Source organism: Echinops telfairi, unplaced genomic scaffold (genome assembly GCF_000313985.2).
Source record: "Echinops telfairi isolate 266 unplaced genomic scaffold, ASM31398v2 ScPeMD7_7424;HRSCAF=8462, whole genome shotgun sequence".
In the NCBI taxonomy this organism is placed as follows: Eukaryota; Metazoa; Chordata; class Mammalia; order Afrosoricida; family Tenrecidae; genus Echinops; species Echinops telfairi.
In genome coordinates, this window is record NW_022111324.1 from 63259255 (window position 1) to 63277842 (window position 18588).

Below are 18588 nucleotides of genomic sequence, written 5' to 3' on the forward strand. Positions count from 1 at the left end.
GTGTGCTTTCTGCGCCCAATAGAAAATTGAGAGCTCAAAAGAAAAGTTGAGGTAAGGCAGATGCAATTTTACATCAATCAATACATCTTTTCTGAGGATTTTCTATTCATCAATTTTAGCTGGAATTACATCCTTTTAATCTTAGTATATAAAAACAAAATTTTAAAATAACAATAAAAATAGATTTTCAAAAACAATCTCGAAGACACAATAAGAGAAGACACAGAATTTGGAGGAAATGCCAATGCGGTAAAAAATAAAATGTATAGTGATATTCACAGAGAGCCATTTGCCCTCTAGATAGGATTTTTCTTCAAAATATATTACTTTTTATCATGGATCTTCAGTTGCAGGCAAAAGAGATACCTGTTTGAAAGGATACACATGCTAGCATCAGAGGTTAATATTTGAAACAAGTTGGAAAGGCATTGGGAATGGAGAGGGAAGAATCATCCCGCAGAAGTACTTAAACGTTTAGTTTGTATTTATTCATCAAACAAAATAAACTCTATGGATGTAAATAGGTTCTACCCTCACTTTGGAATGTTCCTAGTTTTCTCTTTGATGGAGCACTCTTATCTTAAGGATGCAGGTTGAGACTTTAAATTCTACAATGCACATATCATAAAAGAGATATTTTCAATGCAATGTTAGTTTTAAACTTTAAATACTATTTAGGGCACAAATGTACCTATTACATAGTTTGGAAACCCTCCTGTAGAATTATCTTGCACAATTTATCAGATTTCATAGCATCGTTTATTTCCTTTCTCTGTCACAAAGACTGAGTATTGTACCTTTGCTGTTGGTTTTGAGACAAATGATCAGTTATTTTTGTTTTGTTTTACTTTTAGAATTTTCTTTATTCTCTTATATTCATTTTGAAATCAAACATGGTTCTCAGCTAGCCGAGGTCACTGTAATTCATTATCTAAGACCACTAAAGTTGTATCAAATGGATAGTTGGCAGATTGATTTAGACCAGTGGTTCTCAATCTTCCTAATGCTGTGACCCTTTAATATAGTTCCTCATGTTGTGGTGATCCCCAACCATAAAATTATTTTTTTTGCTACTTCATAACTGTAATTTTGCTACTGCTATGAATCATAATGTAAACATCTGATATGCAGGACGTATTTTCATTGTTACAAATTGAACATAATTAATGCATTGTGATTAATCACAAAACAATATGTAATTATATATTGTGAAATATTTATTTCTAATGACAAATAAATGAAATTTTGTCTTGAAGCATGGTGTAGCATGAGTAACAGTCTTCATGCCGGGTACTCGTATGTGGGTGTATCTGCACGTGGGCAACTTGCCTGGAGACGGATAGAGGAGCAGTGTCTCAGTTCCTAAGACGATTGGAAATGTGTTTTCTCATGGTCTTAGGCGACCCCTGTGAAAGGGTCATTCAACCCTCAAAAGGGTCGCGGCCCACAGGTTGAGAACTGCTGATTTAGGCCGCAGAAAGGAATGAGGGTTGCTTTGCGGATTTTGCTCTCCTCTGTTTGCCTTGCTCACCCTCCTGTCTCACTCCTAGAGGCAGGCACCTCTGATGAAACACCGGGAATCTCTCCTTCCCCCCAGGTGTCTTGTGTCAATAGACACGTCTTACAGTCAATGGTTTTCCCACCCACTTCTGGACCAAGAGTGAGAAGATAAATGTGAAATTCAATGTGCACGTGATGTCTACAGATCAAGCATTCCTCTTTCTTCTCCCAGTCTTCTCCTCCAGGAAGCCTTTCTTGACACTTTGCTTTGAGGTGATCGTCCTTCCTCTGTGCTTGCTGTTCTGACCTCGCCTCTCCAGATACTTCAGCAATGGTTTTGCTTAGGTGTCGCTCTTGCTAGGGAAGGTCCACGTCTTATTCATCTTTGTAAGACTGGTGTGCCTTCCCGGCTGTTACACAGTAGGTAGCAGTAGGACTTTGGCTGTATTTTTGTGAATTAGCTAGTTCGGAATCGACTTTTACTCAGTATTTCAATTTGGGGGCACCTGCTACATACTTACACATCTGTTGGGTACTGGGTCATACAGCGGTCTTGAGAAGCTTTGCTTCAGAAGGGAATATTGCTGATGTGCACACAAACACACACCAAAGTTGTAAGGGGAAAATGTAGGCAGAAGAGGTGAAATTTGAGCTTTTTCAGTGAGACCTAGATTTCAATGTCTTTGTATCTTACTCCTCTCTTCCTTTGCAAACTGCTATGATAATCTCAAAGAAGATGGAACGTCCCAAGATGGCAGCATGGTTAGACATACTATACCAGCGCCCTAAAGCAAAAATAGGAGAAACCAAAAGGAACAGATACAAGTCTTGGAACCCTGAACAGCAAATGGAAGGATGAATAATTAAACTGAAAACCAAACTGGCTTAAAATAATGAACAAGAAGATACAGATTGTAGGTGCCCTGCCAGCTGGATTAGAGTAGTGTGACCATCTTGAGATAAAGCAATCAGCTTTCCATTCATTGAATTCCCAATGAGAGAGAGAGAGATTGTGTAGACCAATCTGGAGTAATAAAATATGGACAGAGCATACGCTACATCGGAGGACAAAAAAATGCAAGAAGGGGGTAAGAGCTTCAAGTATCCAGAAGACCACAGAGCAGGAGGGAGCCAGAAAGTGGGGAAAACTATTTATCATCATTTATCATGCATCATTTCTGGTCATTACATTAGTGAGGATTCGTTGAATGGCAGCTGGAAATATCAAGCTCTGGACACCTATGCATTGCCCACCTCCAGTATTTGGTTAAAGACCAGTCCTAAACTTTGACTGTATTAAGTGGGGAATTACGGTTCACTCCTGCTGGTGACTAAAACAGCGTGTGCCTCTGCATCCCCTGCCTTTCTAGTGACTAGCACTATGCATCCCCCGCTACCCCACTGCACCCAGCAGTAATGGTCCCCTTGGTAACTTGCAGCACACACCTGCTACACCTTTCTGCCCAGAAATTCCTAGCATACACTCTTGTGCCTTCAGGCAGATGGCCCATGGTGTTTATACCCTGCTAGCAACAACACTGCCTGCGCGCACGCACACACACACACACACACACACACACACACACACACACAGAGTCCCATGGAGTGCAGTCTCACTTGCTGGTGCTCCACACCTCTGGTGACCAATGGTGCACATACCCCATCTTCCCACCTGCTACACAGCCCACCACGTGATCAACAGTATCCAATTTCACACACTAGGCTGATGGACAACATTACATATGCATCACCCTTCCTGCTTATGTTATCTTGGTGACAGCTGGTTTGCACTTTTGCCGACGACTTTTGGTGTGATCTTCCATGCCATGTGTTTCTAGAGACTGATAACTTGAGTTTTCTAGCCCATATGATACAGACCCACAGCGCTCATCCATCATATTCCAGTGATTGGCGAGAGTTCTTCCTGTAACCATGCTCGTGGTGGCTGTGCAAACAATACCTATCACCTCCTGACAGGTGTCATCTGTTCCTATGACAAATAACAAGGTCTCTCCCCTAAATATGTGAGACGATGTCTCGCCATCCTCCCTTGCAAGGAGCATTCTGACTGTACTTCTTCCAAGACAGATTTGTTCAATCTTCTGTCAGCCCATGGTACATTCAATATTATTTATCAACACCATAATTCAAATACTTCAATTGTCCTTTGTTTTCTTTTATCACTTTTATCATCTTTCACATGCATATGGAATTATTTAAAATACCATGGATTTGGTTAGGAGTATCTTAGTTCTCAACGTGATATCTTTGCTTCTTAACACTTTAAAAATGCACTTTTCACCAGCTTTGCCAAATGCGTGGTCAGACAATGGTACAAAACATACAACCTAATTCCATACAACTATAAAGACTGATGCGGCATTCATTACATGCTTTCTAACATGGGTGGATCTGGAGGACATTCTGCTGAGTGAGACAAGTTCATCACACAAGAATCAATACTGGAAAGGCCCATTATTATAAAAATAGAAATGTTGTGCATAAAGTTTGTATCCTTTCACTATACTTATTCAATTCATATGTAGAGCAAATAATCCAGGAAGCTGGAATCCATGTAGATCATAGATTAAGATATGCAGGTGATACAACTTTATCTGATAAAAATATAGAGGGCTTGAGGTGAAGATCCAAGCCTCAAACCTTCAGTAGAGAGTGCACCATAACATAAATAAAACACACTGGACCAATAGGCTACATCATGATAAATCAAGGATTTCATTTTACTTGGGCCCACGATCAGCATCCATAAAAGGAGGAATCGCATAATCAAATGTATTGCATTGAATAAATCTGCTACAAGAGAGCTCTTTAAAGTGATCTTTAAAGTTCTTCTTCCTCTTTTTTTTTTTTTTGCATAGGACCAGTACCCAGAAAAGAAGATCAAGCTTGATGACACAGAGGGTGAGCATAAAAGGAGACCTTCAACAAGATAGATAGATTGACACAGTAGCTAGCTGCAAAACTGGCTTAAATATAGCAACAACTATGATGATGGTGCTGGACCAGGCAGCTTTTTGTTCTCTGTTGGTTAGGTTCCCTGCGAGTAGGAACCAAGGAAAACACAACTTATTATCGAAAGCCAGGAATGGGTCTAGATGTACACAAAGAAAGATTCTTGAAGGCTTACCTGGGAAGAGAGAGATGCTTCCCTGGGAGGCGAAAGGAGGGGAACTAACTTTCTAGATAGGAGATAATGATCACTTTTTTATGATGGAACAGGGGACATTAAAAAAAAGTTGAAGACTGAGAACTTAGCCAAGGTAATTGAAAATACTAAGTACACAGGAAAATGGGGTATCTTTTAGAAACATTACAACAGAAGCACTTTCTGTGTGGTAGAGGAAAGCATAAACATGTGAGCGTCTGCGTGTGCAGGTATAAGTGTATCTGTGGGCATATGTTGATGCATGCTGGTGTGTGTGGCATATCTGTAGATACATATGCACAGTCACAGAGATTTACTAAACAAATCCAAACAACTCGTTAATTGGTTTGCTGGATCAAAACGTTTAGAGCGATAGTCTTGTGGGATAGCCTAATCAATCGACATAACATTTTATAAAGTTAATGTCCTACACCCTCGTTGGATGAGTAGTATTTGGGGCCTTAAAAACTGATGGGCAGCAATCAAGATATGATTATTGGTTTCTACTTCTCTGAAACAAAGGAATATGAAAGAAAACCAAGACTCAAAGGAGAGACCAGTCCATTAAAAAAAAAAAACCAACCTCAAAAAGACTGTAACTTTTAGCCAGGAATTAGAACTAGATAGTGCCCAGCTATTGATACTGAATGACAATAAAAAGTCCGGGACAGTATGAGAGAAAAATTTAAGCAAACTTTAAACTCTAAAAAAAAAAAGGCCAAGTTTACTGGATTAATAATGACATTTGTCCAAAGATAACCTTTGAATTTGCTATTGCAGCATCCCTAGGGGTTACCTTTCAGTCAAATAATAGATTGACTTGTAAACAGTGTCACCAATGGGTAATTTGTCTCTGAACAACTCCATGAGAACAAATGGTCAACATTTACCTCCAAGCAAAGAGGAGATGGCAAGGAAGGGAAGGGAAGCTAGATCAATGGAAAGAGAACAAGCAGTAGGGGAATAACAAGGATGCTGACATGGTGTGAAAAATGTTACCCACATGATGGGACAATTTTTATAAAACAATTTGTATAAAATATGTTAAGTTGAAACCTAATATACTGTAAATAATTTTATGCAAAACACAATAAAATATTTTTAAAAGATGAATGAAAGCTGCTGAGGAGAAAATTATATAGGGAACCCAAATAATAGAATAATTTCTCTCATTGCTCCTTCCTTTTACCAGAGTGCAATTATAAGTATGAAAAAACAAACAAACAGTGAGATCTAATGCAATGAGTAAACACAGTCGTGCTTAAATTTAGTAGTAGTTCAATTTCACTGTGCAGGTAATTCAATTTATCTTTCTAGGGCTTAGCATACTTTAATCAAAAATTATAAACAATCAGCCTGTTAGCAAAGTAATTAACACATGAAAACACTGTCTAAGTAAATCCACAGGGGGGAAACACACAAAACCCATACTTTGTATCTATTAACATCTTTTAGATTAGTGCCTAACATATAAACACAGAATTGTTATCTACAAATTTGAGGGATGATCAAATCTTGAAAGACCTCTTTGAAAATTATGTAGCAGCTAAAGTGCCTTCTTCCACCCCAGTCTTTTGCTGTTGTTTGCAAGTAAGAGAATGGTTTTCAGAAAACAATTTTACAAGGCGCTCTAAGTGCTTTTATATGTCATATATGCCTGCCAGTAAAATGAGGACAATAATCAGATGTGCTATATTTCACTCATGTTACCTGAAAAACCTTGAGAGAAACAGATGGAATGACTCCTATTGGTCTAGGAAATCCAAATTTCAGGGAAAAGTAGATAATCTTTTATTTGACACAATAAGCAATACAATATGCTCAGTTGTACACTGAGATGGAAAGAAACATCCCTTCCAGACCAACTACCATTTCTACATGTGCATAGTGTAAAATATTTGCAGACAGATAAAGGGAACAACAATCTAATCAGGAGCAATTCATATAAAAAAAGTTCAACTGCTCGGTTAAGGTCTTCATTTTAGCAATCACGTGCTGCCAAATCTAATACAATTCAATGTCTTTTTTAGCAAGATACAGGCCTGCCAGGTGCTCAGAAAACTATCAGCTACTAAAACAAACAAACAAACAAACAAATAAATAAGCAAACCATAAGTTGTTTGTATTTATCTGGTTGCAAATAGTTGAACACTATCCTGACCAAGTTGGCGGCAATAACCATCTTTTATTAACACACATTTAACGGGATTTAAAATATTCATAGGAAATGCGTATTATTAGTATTTGGCATCAGCACATGAGACTTTAAAAAATGCATGGCACTGGATATTGGTGGCACACAGATGGAGATGACAAATTATTTGGGGGGAAAAATCTATTAAAATTCCTAACAGACCCATTTTTCCCATTCCTGAGAATTTCCCTTTGTACCCAGATATCTGTGTCTCCGGCTGTAGCTCCTTTCCCGCCTGGATCTCTCCTATAGTTTCCGCTACACCACAGCCTTGATGAAAATCATTGTCTGAGATATCAAACTAAACATATTTCCATGGATGACCTATTGGGGTGTAGGGAAGTTTCAGGGCTGTGGTTGATGCAGAAAGGTGCCTGCTGATGGTATGAAATTCAAATGTGGCATGAGGTGATGTCTCTGTTTCAATCTGTAAGATGATATGTGAAATGTCTACATTGGAAATTGCACTTTGGTGAGCGGAAGGTGCTGGTCAGGATCAAGTGTAAAGTGCATTTTTGGCATAGAGCTGTCAGTATGGGTAGTTTTATAAGCAACGCTTTCAAGTCTTGACAGAAAAATTGCTTGTGCCCACTGCCAATCATTCAGTCTTTGTCAACTCAATTGCACATCCTCTTAGATTTGGCATCCATCTCCACTGACACCCAACATAGAGAGCACACTGTCACTCCGTCTCAGCGGGGAGCCTGCACTACTAACTTCACGGAAGGCCTTGTTGCTAACGTGGATGAAAGGCAAGGAGTACACGCAATGTAACAGGAAGGACGTGTTCATCAGCCTTGAGAGAAAGTGTGTAAATGAAAGAGGCTCCAGGAGATACAACTGGACTAAGTGCTTGGCTGCTGACTGAAAGGGTGGCAGGTCATGTCTATCCAAAGGCACCAGAAGAAAGGCCTGAGGGTCTAATTTAGAAAAATCAGCCACTGGGAACCAAAGTTCTACTCTGAAACAGTTAGCTCACCCAGAATCAGAGCTCACTTGATGGTACCTGGTTTATTTAAATAAAAATGAGGGAAGAGTTTCTTGCGTTGATGCATATCCTATGTGATCAAGTGTAACTAATTTCTATCTGATAAAGACGAAGGTTAAAAACGCTCACCTCAAACCCAGGAATCTCAAATTTTCATACATCTCTGTGTATGAAAATTCCAATCACATACTCCCCAATCTACAAGATTTTCTTTAGTAGCCTTTGTAGCTCAAATGACTAACTATGCAACTACTAGCCCAAAGGCTAACAGCTCGAATCCAGCCAAAGGTACCTGGGAAGACAAGGCTGATCCCAAAGATCACATCATTGGCACCTGATGGGGGCAGTTCTATACTGCACCCATGGGTCTCCATGAGAGAGAATCAACTCTGCGGAGTGTCGCCCTTTTTCTGTAGGGATGGATAGTGCAGGTTCTAAAATTAGGTGGGTTTTTCTTGCTGCTTCAACTTGATATTCTATGGAGTGGAGCCATTCACTTCCATAGTAGATTGAATAATTATTTTTAGTAAACCCTTATTGAGTAGCATCAAACATGTTGCTATAACTAAGTTGTTTAAAATTATCTTCTGTTGTTTAAAATTATGTTTCTTAAAAAGAGAAAATCTTTATCTTGAATACAGGCTCCCAGTTCATGCATCTGCATTGGAGTTGGCGACCACAGTGTTAGATTCCTCAGAGTGTATGTAATGTTTTCCTTCAAACAAGTACAGATGCCTTGAGCACGCTTCTGTTGAATGGTTCTGACTCATGGTGATCACATCAATATCAGAATATAACTGTGTGCTAGAAGATCCTCACGGAAATGATCTTTTAGAAGTAGATCAACAGACCTTTCATCCAAGGCACTTTTGGGACATGAAACATCAAGCTTATAGTGATCGGGCTACCATTTTAAACATTGGCACCCTCTTGAGTGGTTCATTAATGCTTACTGGACCTTGAGGGCCATTATTATACAGTATACCAAATAACATTGTGGAAACACAATGACTAGATGGTCCTGCCCTAAAGTGTCCAACTGGATCCCAAGGAGTAAGTTGGGCACTGTGGAAGAAAGGGTTAATATTACATATTATTCTTCTAGATATGCAATTTTTGAAAGCAAAACACATTCTTAAAAAGGTAAAAAGTTGATTATGTCTCATTTGATGTAGTGTCTTCACAAAGTAACATGATGAAGGGCACTATAAAAATATAACGATCTATTAAATATACAATTTATATATATATTTAAAATATCATGCCTTTTGATTAACGCCCTGCCTTTTGAAAGCCGCTCAGGGCCTTATGGGATATAGAGGCACCTTGATAATTGGCCAACAGAGCAAAATATTTTAAGTGATCCTTGTTTAAAAGACTTAAAAAAAATTAACCCTAAAAGCCTCTTTATACATAGATACACAGTTTCTATTCCCTTTTTGCATCTTGATTCAATTTCTACTTTGAAAAAAGATATATCCCTGCATAGAGGTAATTTTAATGAAACCAAATAGCACAATCATGCATTTATTTTATGTATACAATCTTGAAAAACATTTGTATTTAAATATAGCTCTTCAATGAAAGCCTGAAATATTCTTTATTGGTTGAATAAGATAGGATCAATCAACCTATCATTAAAGACCCCTGGTGGCATAGTGGTTACATATTGGGCTGTGATCTGCATCATCTGCACTTTGAAACCACCAGCTATTCTGAGGGAAAAAGACCGGGCTTTCTACTCCTGGAAACAGTTACTGTCTCAGACACCCACAAAGGTGTCACTATGAGTTGAAATTGACTTCATTGTAGTGACTTTGAATCTATCCTTTATAACACGCGCAGAATCATTACAACCAGATTTTATGCTATTGCTGTGTATGGCTTTCTTGTTCAAGTAAAGGTCCAATAGAAACTATATAAAGACACTCTATAAAGACATCTTAAATATCTTCATGATGTAAGGTTCATATTTCATGTTGCACCCTTAGAATTCCTTCAAAAGAGCAATCACTGTAACATTTGTTCTTAGAGCAAAGAATGACAACTTTTCTCCGGTGGGGTACCTAGATGCACCTGGAAAGGTAGAATGGGGTCATATCCTATCCTGTCTGCAGGTCCAACCTTCCCAGACCACATTTTTCTTCTATCTCCCTCCAGAATTAGGGTGCTAAAGATCAAGGAAGTAGAGAGGCTCATTTCTTTGCTTTGGAGAAATGGAAGACATTTAAGACTCCCCAGTGTGGAGGCCACTTGGTTGTGTGTTGTTCAGAGCACTTACTGTCCTCCGTGGTCCTGAATGGAATCCAAGAACTATGTGCGCTGCCAAATCCATTGGAGGCAACCAGCCGAAACTCATACACTGTGTACGGTTGGAGGTCTCTCACTTCATAGCTCATTGATGCAGAAGGATTGGAAAATAACCTATTGTGGGAAGAAAATGTTGATTTGAAAGTTATAGACATGCAAAGAGAGGCTGACAAATACAAATACCCTTGCAAACCCTTTTCATCAAATGCTAACATTCAATTAAGTGTTATTGTACTATGCCATGGAATGGTATCTTTTCTAAAATAAAGGACCATTTGGCTAAGGCTTTATAATCTTGTATTTATAGAAAAGCCTACATTCTGAAGTACTGACTCTGGTTGCCATGTGAAATTTGCCAAAGTATTATAGCTTTCTAGACACAGCTCCTGTAACTTTCCATTGGGCTTAAATATATGTCTATTCAATCCATGTACTTGTGCAACATTAAGTATCAAGAAATCTTATTTGAGATACTATCTAATATTTTTTAAAAGAAGCTGTATCTACAAACCAAATAATTTCCCCCAGGTTGTTAGCTGTGTGTGTGCTGTTGTTGTTTGTCAATACTTTAAAAGGTAACCTATATTCTTTACAACTGAAAACTGACCTATTCTTCACAAAAGTAAGGTGATGCAAATTAGATTTGCATGGAACACCCAGCTAACAGTTAGCACGATGGGTAAATGGGATGCTCACTCTAGTAATTCATGGGTGGAGCGGCCAGGTCTCATCTGGAGTTGGTATCTGGGAGAGCCGGGAGCATTGTTACGAGCTGGTGTAGACCAGACGACCTGAAGACTGGTTGGAGTGGCAGATGAAAGCCTGGGAGGCAGCAGGCCATCTGGAGCTGTCGACAACCACAGATGAATTAGAGCAGAGAAAACTGTGGAGAACATATGCTGGGTAGAACTGAAATGCTTCATATACTGGAAAAACTCTTCCTCAGGATGAACAACAGTGTTAAACATAGTCCATTTAATTTAACATTTTCGTTCCTGAGCCACTGTACTTCCTTATTGTTCACTGCAGCACAGTCACATTATTCTTTTACTCTTAACAGCCCGTCCCTCCCCGCCAAACAGCAAGACAAATTAATATGCAGCACATTCCACCTGTACTTCTGCTTACCTAATTGAAAACAGGTAGGGGATTTAGTGAAGCAAATATTAAAGTATCTTTTAAAATTAACACTTTGTTCAACAGACCAAGCAGACTCATATTGAAATGGGCCAGATCTGACATTCTTCCTGGCTTTCTTAGCCATTGTCATTTGAATCAGATCCCCACCCAATAAAGCAAATGGTGGCTCTGTGGTAGAATTCTCAACTTCCACTCAGGAAAGCCAGGCTCGGTTCCTGGCCTCCGTTCCTCAAGCACAGCCACCAGTCATCTGTTAGTGGCAGCTTCCATGTGGCTGTGATCTTCGGGAGTTTTGGGTGGAGCTATCTGACAAGACAGGCTAGGCACAAAGGCTTGGTAATCTACTTCCCCAAACCAGCAAATATGATGCATTGAGCCTGTGGTGGGTAGACACCTCTGGGGCAGTTCAACTCTGGCTAGAGAGGTCCTAGAATTCTGAACCCACTAGATGGCGGTGGGTTTCGGTATACCTTTTCCCATCTGTGCTTTATTTGGTCAGTTGCTTCTCCTGACACTGTCCTTCCTCTTTCGAGAATGCTACAAGGTAGGGCATCTTTGTTACTTTTCCTACACTAGTTACACCTCTTGAAAATCTGTCCTGAATTCAGAAAAATTGCTTGATATCACATCGTATTATATTTGAGTAGTTCTATCAAATCAACAGTAATAATGAAACTAATTCCTACTGTAATTTTTTAAATGACAAGAGACTCTGATTATTGAATTAACTTCTTCAAGTGATAATACTTGAACAAATCTAGCTGATTAGCATTTGTTCTAAAAGTAGTCAGAAAATCAATAGCACAGACTCTGAAGTTGAACAAAGCTTTATGTTTTAGAAAAAACATCATCTAACGACTCTGAAACTATTTTTTCATCTTTAAAATTAGATGATAACATTTCCCTTATGATTGTTGTGAGACAGTATAATACCTTATGGGGGGCATGGTGATTAATTTAGTAATTATTAGCTAATGTTGTTGTTAGACACTGTGCTGTTGGCTGATCTTGACTCATCATGACTTTATATGACATAGGATAACTTTTACAGCTTCTTAAACTGTAATAAAAAAAAGATCACTGGGATTTTTTCCATGGAAATGCTGAGCTTTGGATCTGATTCAGATGACAGTGGCTGAGATAGCCAGGAAGAATGGCTGATCTGGCCACTATTTCCACTAGCTGTCAACTGTATAGCCTTTCTACTACCAGCGCGCCTTTCGTATCACTAGTTCTATATTAAATATTTCATATTTAAGTATTATATATATGTGTGTATATGCATACATACATATATATATACACACACACACACACACACACACACACACACACACACACACACAGTTCTGTTTGAACCCTGTGGTATAGAACCACAAGGCCAGCAGTTCAAAACTACCAGCTGCTCTTTGAGAGAAAAATGAGGCTTTCTATTTCCATAGAGTGACACTCTTAAAAATACACAGGGGAAGTTCTACCCTGTCCCATAGGGTAACCAAGTGGCAGAATCTATTTGATAGAAGTGAGCTTGTTGATTTCTATTTCCCTTAGAATAATTAAGGTATTTCTGAAATTTAATTTGTTAGGAACATTCTACTTATTCTAATATAAATTCCTAATGACCAAGAATCTCTAGGGGCTCCTGGTGAAGAAGAGTCAACTGAAATATCAGAGTTCATTTTTGGCATATCTTTCATGTATGTACATTTTATGTTCTGCATTTCAGGAGAACCTATTTTTAAATAAGGGACTTATACATGATCAGCAGTAAGTTGGGAAACACTAAGATACATGCTTTACCAATCAGTTTTAAATGTTTTGAGTCAATGATTCTCTAATTCTTTCAATAGGCACCTATTCTTTGCATTGCTGGGGTGTCAATGTGCAGGGTTAATGACACTGAGGAAGATCTAGCCCTTGTCTGACCCACTGCCTCTGACCCATTGCCACTCATAGTTCCCTATCGGAGAGCTTAGAACTGGTCTGTGGCGGTTCTGAGACTAAATCTTTATGGGAGCAGTTTTCGCCCATGGAGAGGCGGGTGGAGTTAAATTGCTGACCTTGGGTGAGCTGTCCAATGTTTCCCCCATGACATAACCAGGATTCCTTGCTCAGCCTTAAGGAGCTTACATTTACATAGAAGAAGCAGTTCATAGGAAAATAATAGATCAATGACACCAGGTGTCTATTAATGCCTTGATCAAAATCAAGCAAGGTAAGAGGAGAGAAAATGACAACAATACAATTGTAATTACTGGATAATAACTTAGATATTATAGAAAGTTCATTAGGTGACCACTGGACAGAAACTGAAATGAAGCGAGAAAGGTAGCCAGGAGAATACTTAGAAGAGAGAACAGCTATTTGGATCTGAAGGCCATGAAGGCTTTATTCCACCCACATCATGATCATGGACTCTACTTTGAGAAGACAGCTCTTCCTCAGTCATATGTTGAGTGCCTTCCAACCTTAGGGGTCATCTTCCAGCTGACAGTGTGTCCACTGCTGCTCGTGGGGTTGTCAATGCCTGAAAATGGTCTGCTGCGATTCATAAGCTTTCTGGGGCTAATTCCTCAGAAATGGACAGACTATCTCTTCTTTGTGGGCTGTTCTTCGACTAGAAGCTCTGGTGGAACCTGTTCATGCTGGGTGACCCCGCTCATACTTGAAGTCCCAGTGCAATAACTTTGAGCATCACAGCAGTATGTAAGCCACCACAGTACAACTGACAGGTGAGTGGCTGGAGCTGAATTTAGATTCAAGTCATAAAAGTGAAGGTGCTGTTCCTTTGATTGCGGAGCGCATGGATAATAGAGCCAAAGGCACCAATATGAATGGTGGTGCCATCCCTAAGATGAGCAACATTACGACGGGATGAAGAGTTCTCTTTTGTTACATTGACAAGTTGTATCTTATGTATCATTATGTATCTTAAGGAAGATATTAAGGATGCAGTGCAGATATGAGTTGTGATTTTATATTTAAAGATGGAGACCTAATGAGATAACATAGGGAGTAAGTGTAGCCAGAGCAGAAAACATGTCTAAGAACTGAGTCCTATGATCCAACAAAATTTGCTATCAGGAGGAAGATGCTACAGAAATAAATAAACAAAACCAAGGAGTGGTCAGTGGAGGAGGGGGAAATAAAACAAAGAAAAAAGAACATCCTGGGAACCAAGTAAAGAATATGTATGTGTAATATATATTATATATATGAATAAACTGTGTCAGATGTTACTGAGATTGTAACTAAGACGACTGAGAGTTAAACTTTGCGGTTGTTGAAGTGGAAGTCTTTGCTGACCCTGCCAAGAATAGGTGCAGTGCAGGGATGAGGATGGCGGTCCAATTAGAGAATGCTGCTAAGTGAATTAGAGGGGAGTGAGTGGATCGAGTGAACATATAGAACTCTTTCAGGAATCTTGTTCTAATGATGTGTAGAAAACAGAGTAGCAACTAGAGAAGCCCATGGAATCAAAGGAAAGACTTCTGCAAATGGGCGATGTGGAAACAGGTTTACTGGTATGATCTAGTAGAAATGGGATGAAATGATTGTTTAGGATTCAGAAAGATTTCTAAGAGAAAATATTTTCTTCTAAGAGAAAACAAATGTCAGCATCAAATCCTTGTGTGGTAGACGGTGAGGCAGCTTGTGTACATGTAGAGTAAGTAGTGGGCTATGACATACAGGAGGGATAGTCACCGTCATGGGGAAGTGAACGCTGAGACTGAGTGTTCCCATCCAAGAAGATGGGTAAATAGGTTGATGAGACCATAACAGCACCCTCCAGCGGTTTCCATTGTCTCAGAGCAAAATAAAGACAAAGGCACCCGTCTTGTGCCAGTGTGAGGGTGAGTTCGGGGCTTGAAAGAGGGTGAGTGGTATGAGATTTTTTTTCCCCCAATTGGTATAACAGAGACATGCAAGGAAATGAAATAAAATTACTGATCAGGGCAACGATCAATCATTAGTTAACTTTAAATCTTTGAATTATAGGACATTCATTGCTATATATTAGGCATTGAAATTTTCTCTGTGAACTCCAGTAGCTTTAGCATTGGTCATTTCTTATTTGATACATATCTTTAATTGATTTATAACCAATACACACATAAATAAGTACTGCAAAAGCATGGGCAAAAAGTTAAGTACAATGTGCATAGAAGATATAACACTCCTATATGAAATCATGCCTCCTTTCTTGACTATGTTATGCCTGATAATCCCATCGATGATTCAAATTCTGAGTGAAAATCAGTTTTGATCAGTCATCAATGCTAACAATGTGTATTCTTACTAGGCACACAGAAATCCATTTGTGGGTTCAAAACAATTGTCATGTTATAAAGAAGGAACAGTGGAGAACCCCAAAGTAGGGTTCATGGGAGTCAAATATGGATTCTCTTCTGAGGGACACTGACATCAGTTCTCAGTTAAACGGATAACTCTAGATTATTTAAGGTTGCAAACTATTTACATCTGCATATAATTCTTCATCTTGTACACTTTCAGCAACACCAAACCCCAGAAACTTTTCTGTCCCCTCTGTTTAACCCCTCTTACCCTAGACCTATTCCTCAGAGGCTCCTTAGCACCAGAGCAATAACTGGGAACCAGCCATAATTCTACCCCTGGTTTCTTAACACAAGAGCCGTGTAGCTATCAGCTTGATATATTGCCTCCAAGATGTTCTGTTGCTCAAAAAGCTTCTCTCAAGTTTAATATGACCCTCATGGGGCGAGCACTCGACAACCTCCTGAATCAACACATCTTGTCCAGTAAATACTAATTCTACAAGGGAACCGAATAAAACAGCTACCCTGATCTATAAACTCAAAGGAAGGCATTTTTTAAAAATTTCAAATTTAACCTTCTTTCTAAGGCAAAATGAATACAAATTATTAAGCAATAAATTAAATCAGGGCTTGGACTCATTTATATGGTGTACTTTTTAAATATAGCGTTTTATTAAACTTTTAAATGATGCATGCATGTGAACTTTTCTCTATGTAAAAGAAAGAAAAACAAATCAAAACAGAAAATGATGTATACCTGCTCCAAACCTTTTCTTCATGAAGAGTTACAGAAAACTGTAGGTTTTTCCTCTGTTTTATTTTGCTATCTTTGTTTGTGTTTAATTTGTTTTTTGCTTTGCTGTTTTTGGTATGTTTTCATTTATATGAAATCCAGGATAGATAAATCTATATATTTAATAACTGGATTAATGGTTTCTTAGGGTGATAGTAGGGGAGGTTTGGGGTAATGGGGAAGCTAATAAAAATGAGTACAAGAATGAAGAATATATTCTAAAATTGATGGAGGTGATGATTGCACAACTTTAAAAAATATGTTTTAACCATTAATTCATGTGATATATGAATTAGGTGTCAATAAAACTGTTAAAATAGAAATATATATAAAAAGGCAGGAACAGAGGCCTCTTTTCCATCTGACATAAAGTTGGTGACTCCTAAGACTTAAGCACTAGAAGACAGAGTTACAGGGGGGACGTCCTCTAATTGACATCCCCCACATGCTCCAATTTCCTTCTCACACCACTTAACATGATTGTCCCTGTTGCAGTGACTTTTGCATGTGCCTGTGAATTACAATCTAGTGGAATACAATGCTGCATCAAAACATAAAATAAACCTATAGTTTATATGGTAGGTCCAGTGCTGTGCTAAAGCTGTTGAATATCAGTATGCAGCAGGCACTTTGCTGGAAGAGAGGGAAGGAGAGGCTAGGTAGAAAGGATAGAATTGTTAAGGGGGGATAAAGCCATATACTTGATATTTAATGCAGAGATAAGATGTGACTCAAATAACGATAGTAAGTACAACGTATACACATACGAGAGTTGTAAGTACTTTGGGGGATTCAGGAGGTAGAACCTCAAATCCAGATGTGCATTAAACCTTGTCTTTTCAAGGACCATCTCTTTAAGTGGCATTGCCATTGGGGGACTGTCAGATGAGCTCATCTGGGTTAATAATGCTCGCAGCCTAATTCCAGTGGCTAGTGTTCCCATCAGCCCTTCCTGTGCTCATTCCACTCAGATGTGATGTTTCCAGCTGGGTTCCCGTGGAATCTGACTCCAGCTCATCGCAGACGACTCCCTCACTTCAGAGATTAGATTTCTGGCATCCTCATTTATCTTTCCCCGATAAACATAAGAGAAACCATGGCCTTTCAGTTATATGCCTCCTTATTGCATAGCTCGGTGCCTGGCATAGATTCAAAAGTTTGAATCACACATTTCCTTATCATATTTTAAAATGTCTAGGTATGGGCAGGTTTCAGTTTGTTTGTTAATTCTAGTTTCCAGAATGGAAAACTAAAGTTCAGACGCATAGATTGAGTCATTGAGTCATGAACAAATTGGAAACAGAAGGCAAGGCTCAATTTCCAGTCACTAAACCATATGTCATTAAAACAGATATTAATTATGAGGAACATACAGATGTGCTAACAAATGGACAGTCAACCTTGAGCACAAGGATGCACACACAGCAGAATTAAAGAGTAACAAGTAGGTTAAAGAATAGTTAATGTTCTTGAAATAGTCCCTTACTAAGAGCTCACTTTTGGAATACATAATCTGTGGCAAATTCTTTAACATAATTGTTTCCAACCCTTAGAATGATAGTGTGATCTTGCTGTAGTATAAAGAGTCAAGTACTCGGGGGAGTTACAAGTTTTACCCCAAATCACAACACTGATAATTGACAAAAAGGGAGTTTAAACTATGCCTAGTGAAATACAAAAGCAGTGCTCTTAACTCTATAGCACACACACACACACACACACACACACACACACACACACAGCCTGTTACAGTCTTTCCTAATATAGAATATGAAATAAGTTTAAAGGAAAGTTATTTGCAGTATTGAATAAGATACTCTCAAGAGAGGTTTGATTTATTTTTCCAACTTATATAATTAAATATACAGTGAACCCTCGCCACTTTGCGCTTCGACTTCCGAGGCTTCACTCTATCGCGGTTTTTGCGTAACAGAGCATGCTCTGTCATTACTGCCACTGATTGGCTCATACTGTACACGCTTCTGTCTGCATCACTACGTATCGGAGCTACGTATCAGATTAATTTTTGCTTTTGTACAGTGTACTGTAATTGTTTGCGATTTTTAAGAAATTTTATCTAAGCCCTATGGCTCCTAAACGAGCTGCTTCTTCTAAGCCTTCTGACAATAAAAATAAGCGCCAGAGGAAGATGCTCACCATCCAGGAAAAGGTAAAACTTTTGGATATGATCAAAGATGG

At 38.8% G+C, this 18588-nt stretch overlaps 1 protein-coding gene across 1 annotated transcript in view; it reads right to left on the minus strand.

Moving 5' to 3' along the window:
* Positions 1-18588, minus strand: part of USH2A (usherin) — a 949135-nt gene that overhangs the window by 341232 nt on the left and 589315 nt on the right. The window contains exons 39-40 of the mRNA XM_004700145.2: positions 10855-11005; positions 10130-10272 (exon numbers count right to left, since the gene is read on the minus strand). Of these exons, the coding sequence (XP_004700202.1) occupies positions 10130-10272; positions 10855-11005 (294 nt within the window). The remainder of the gene's footprint in view (positions 1-10129; positions 10273-10854; positions 11006-18588) is intronic.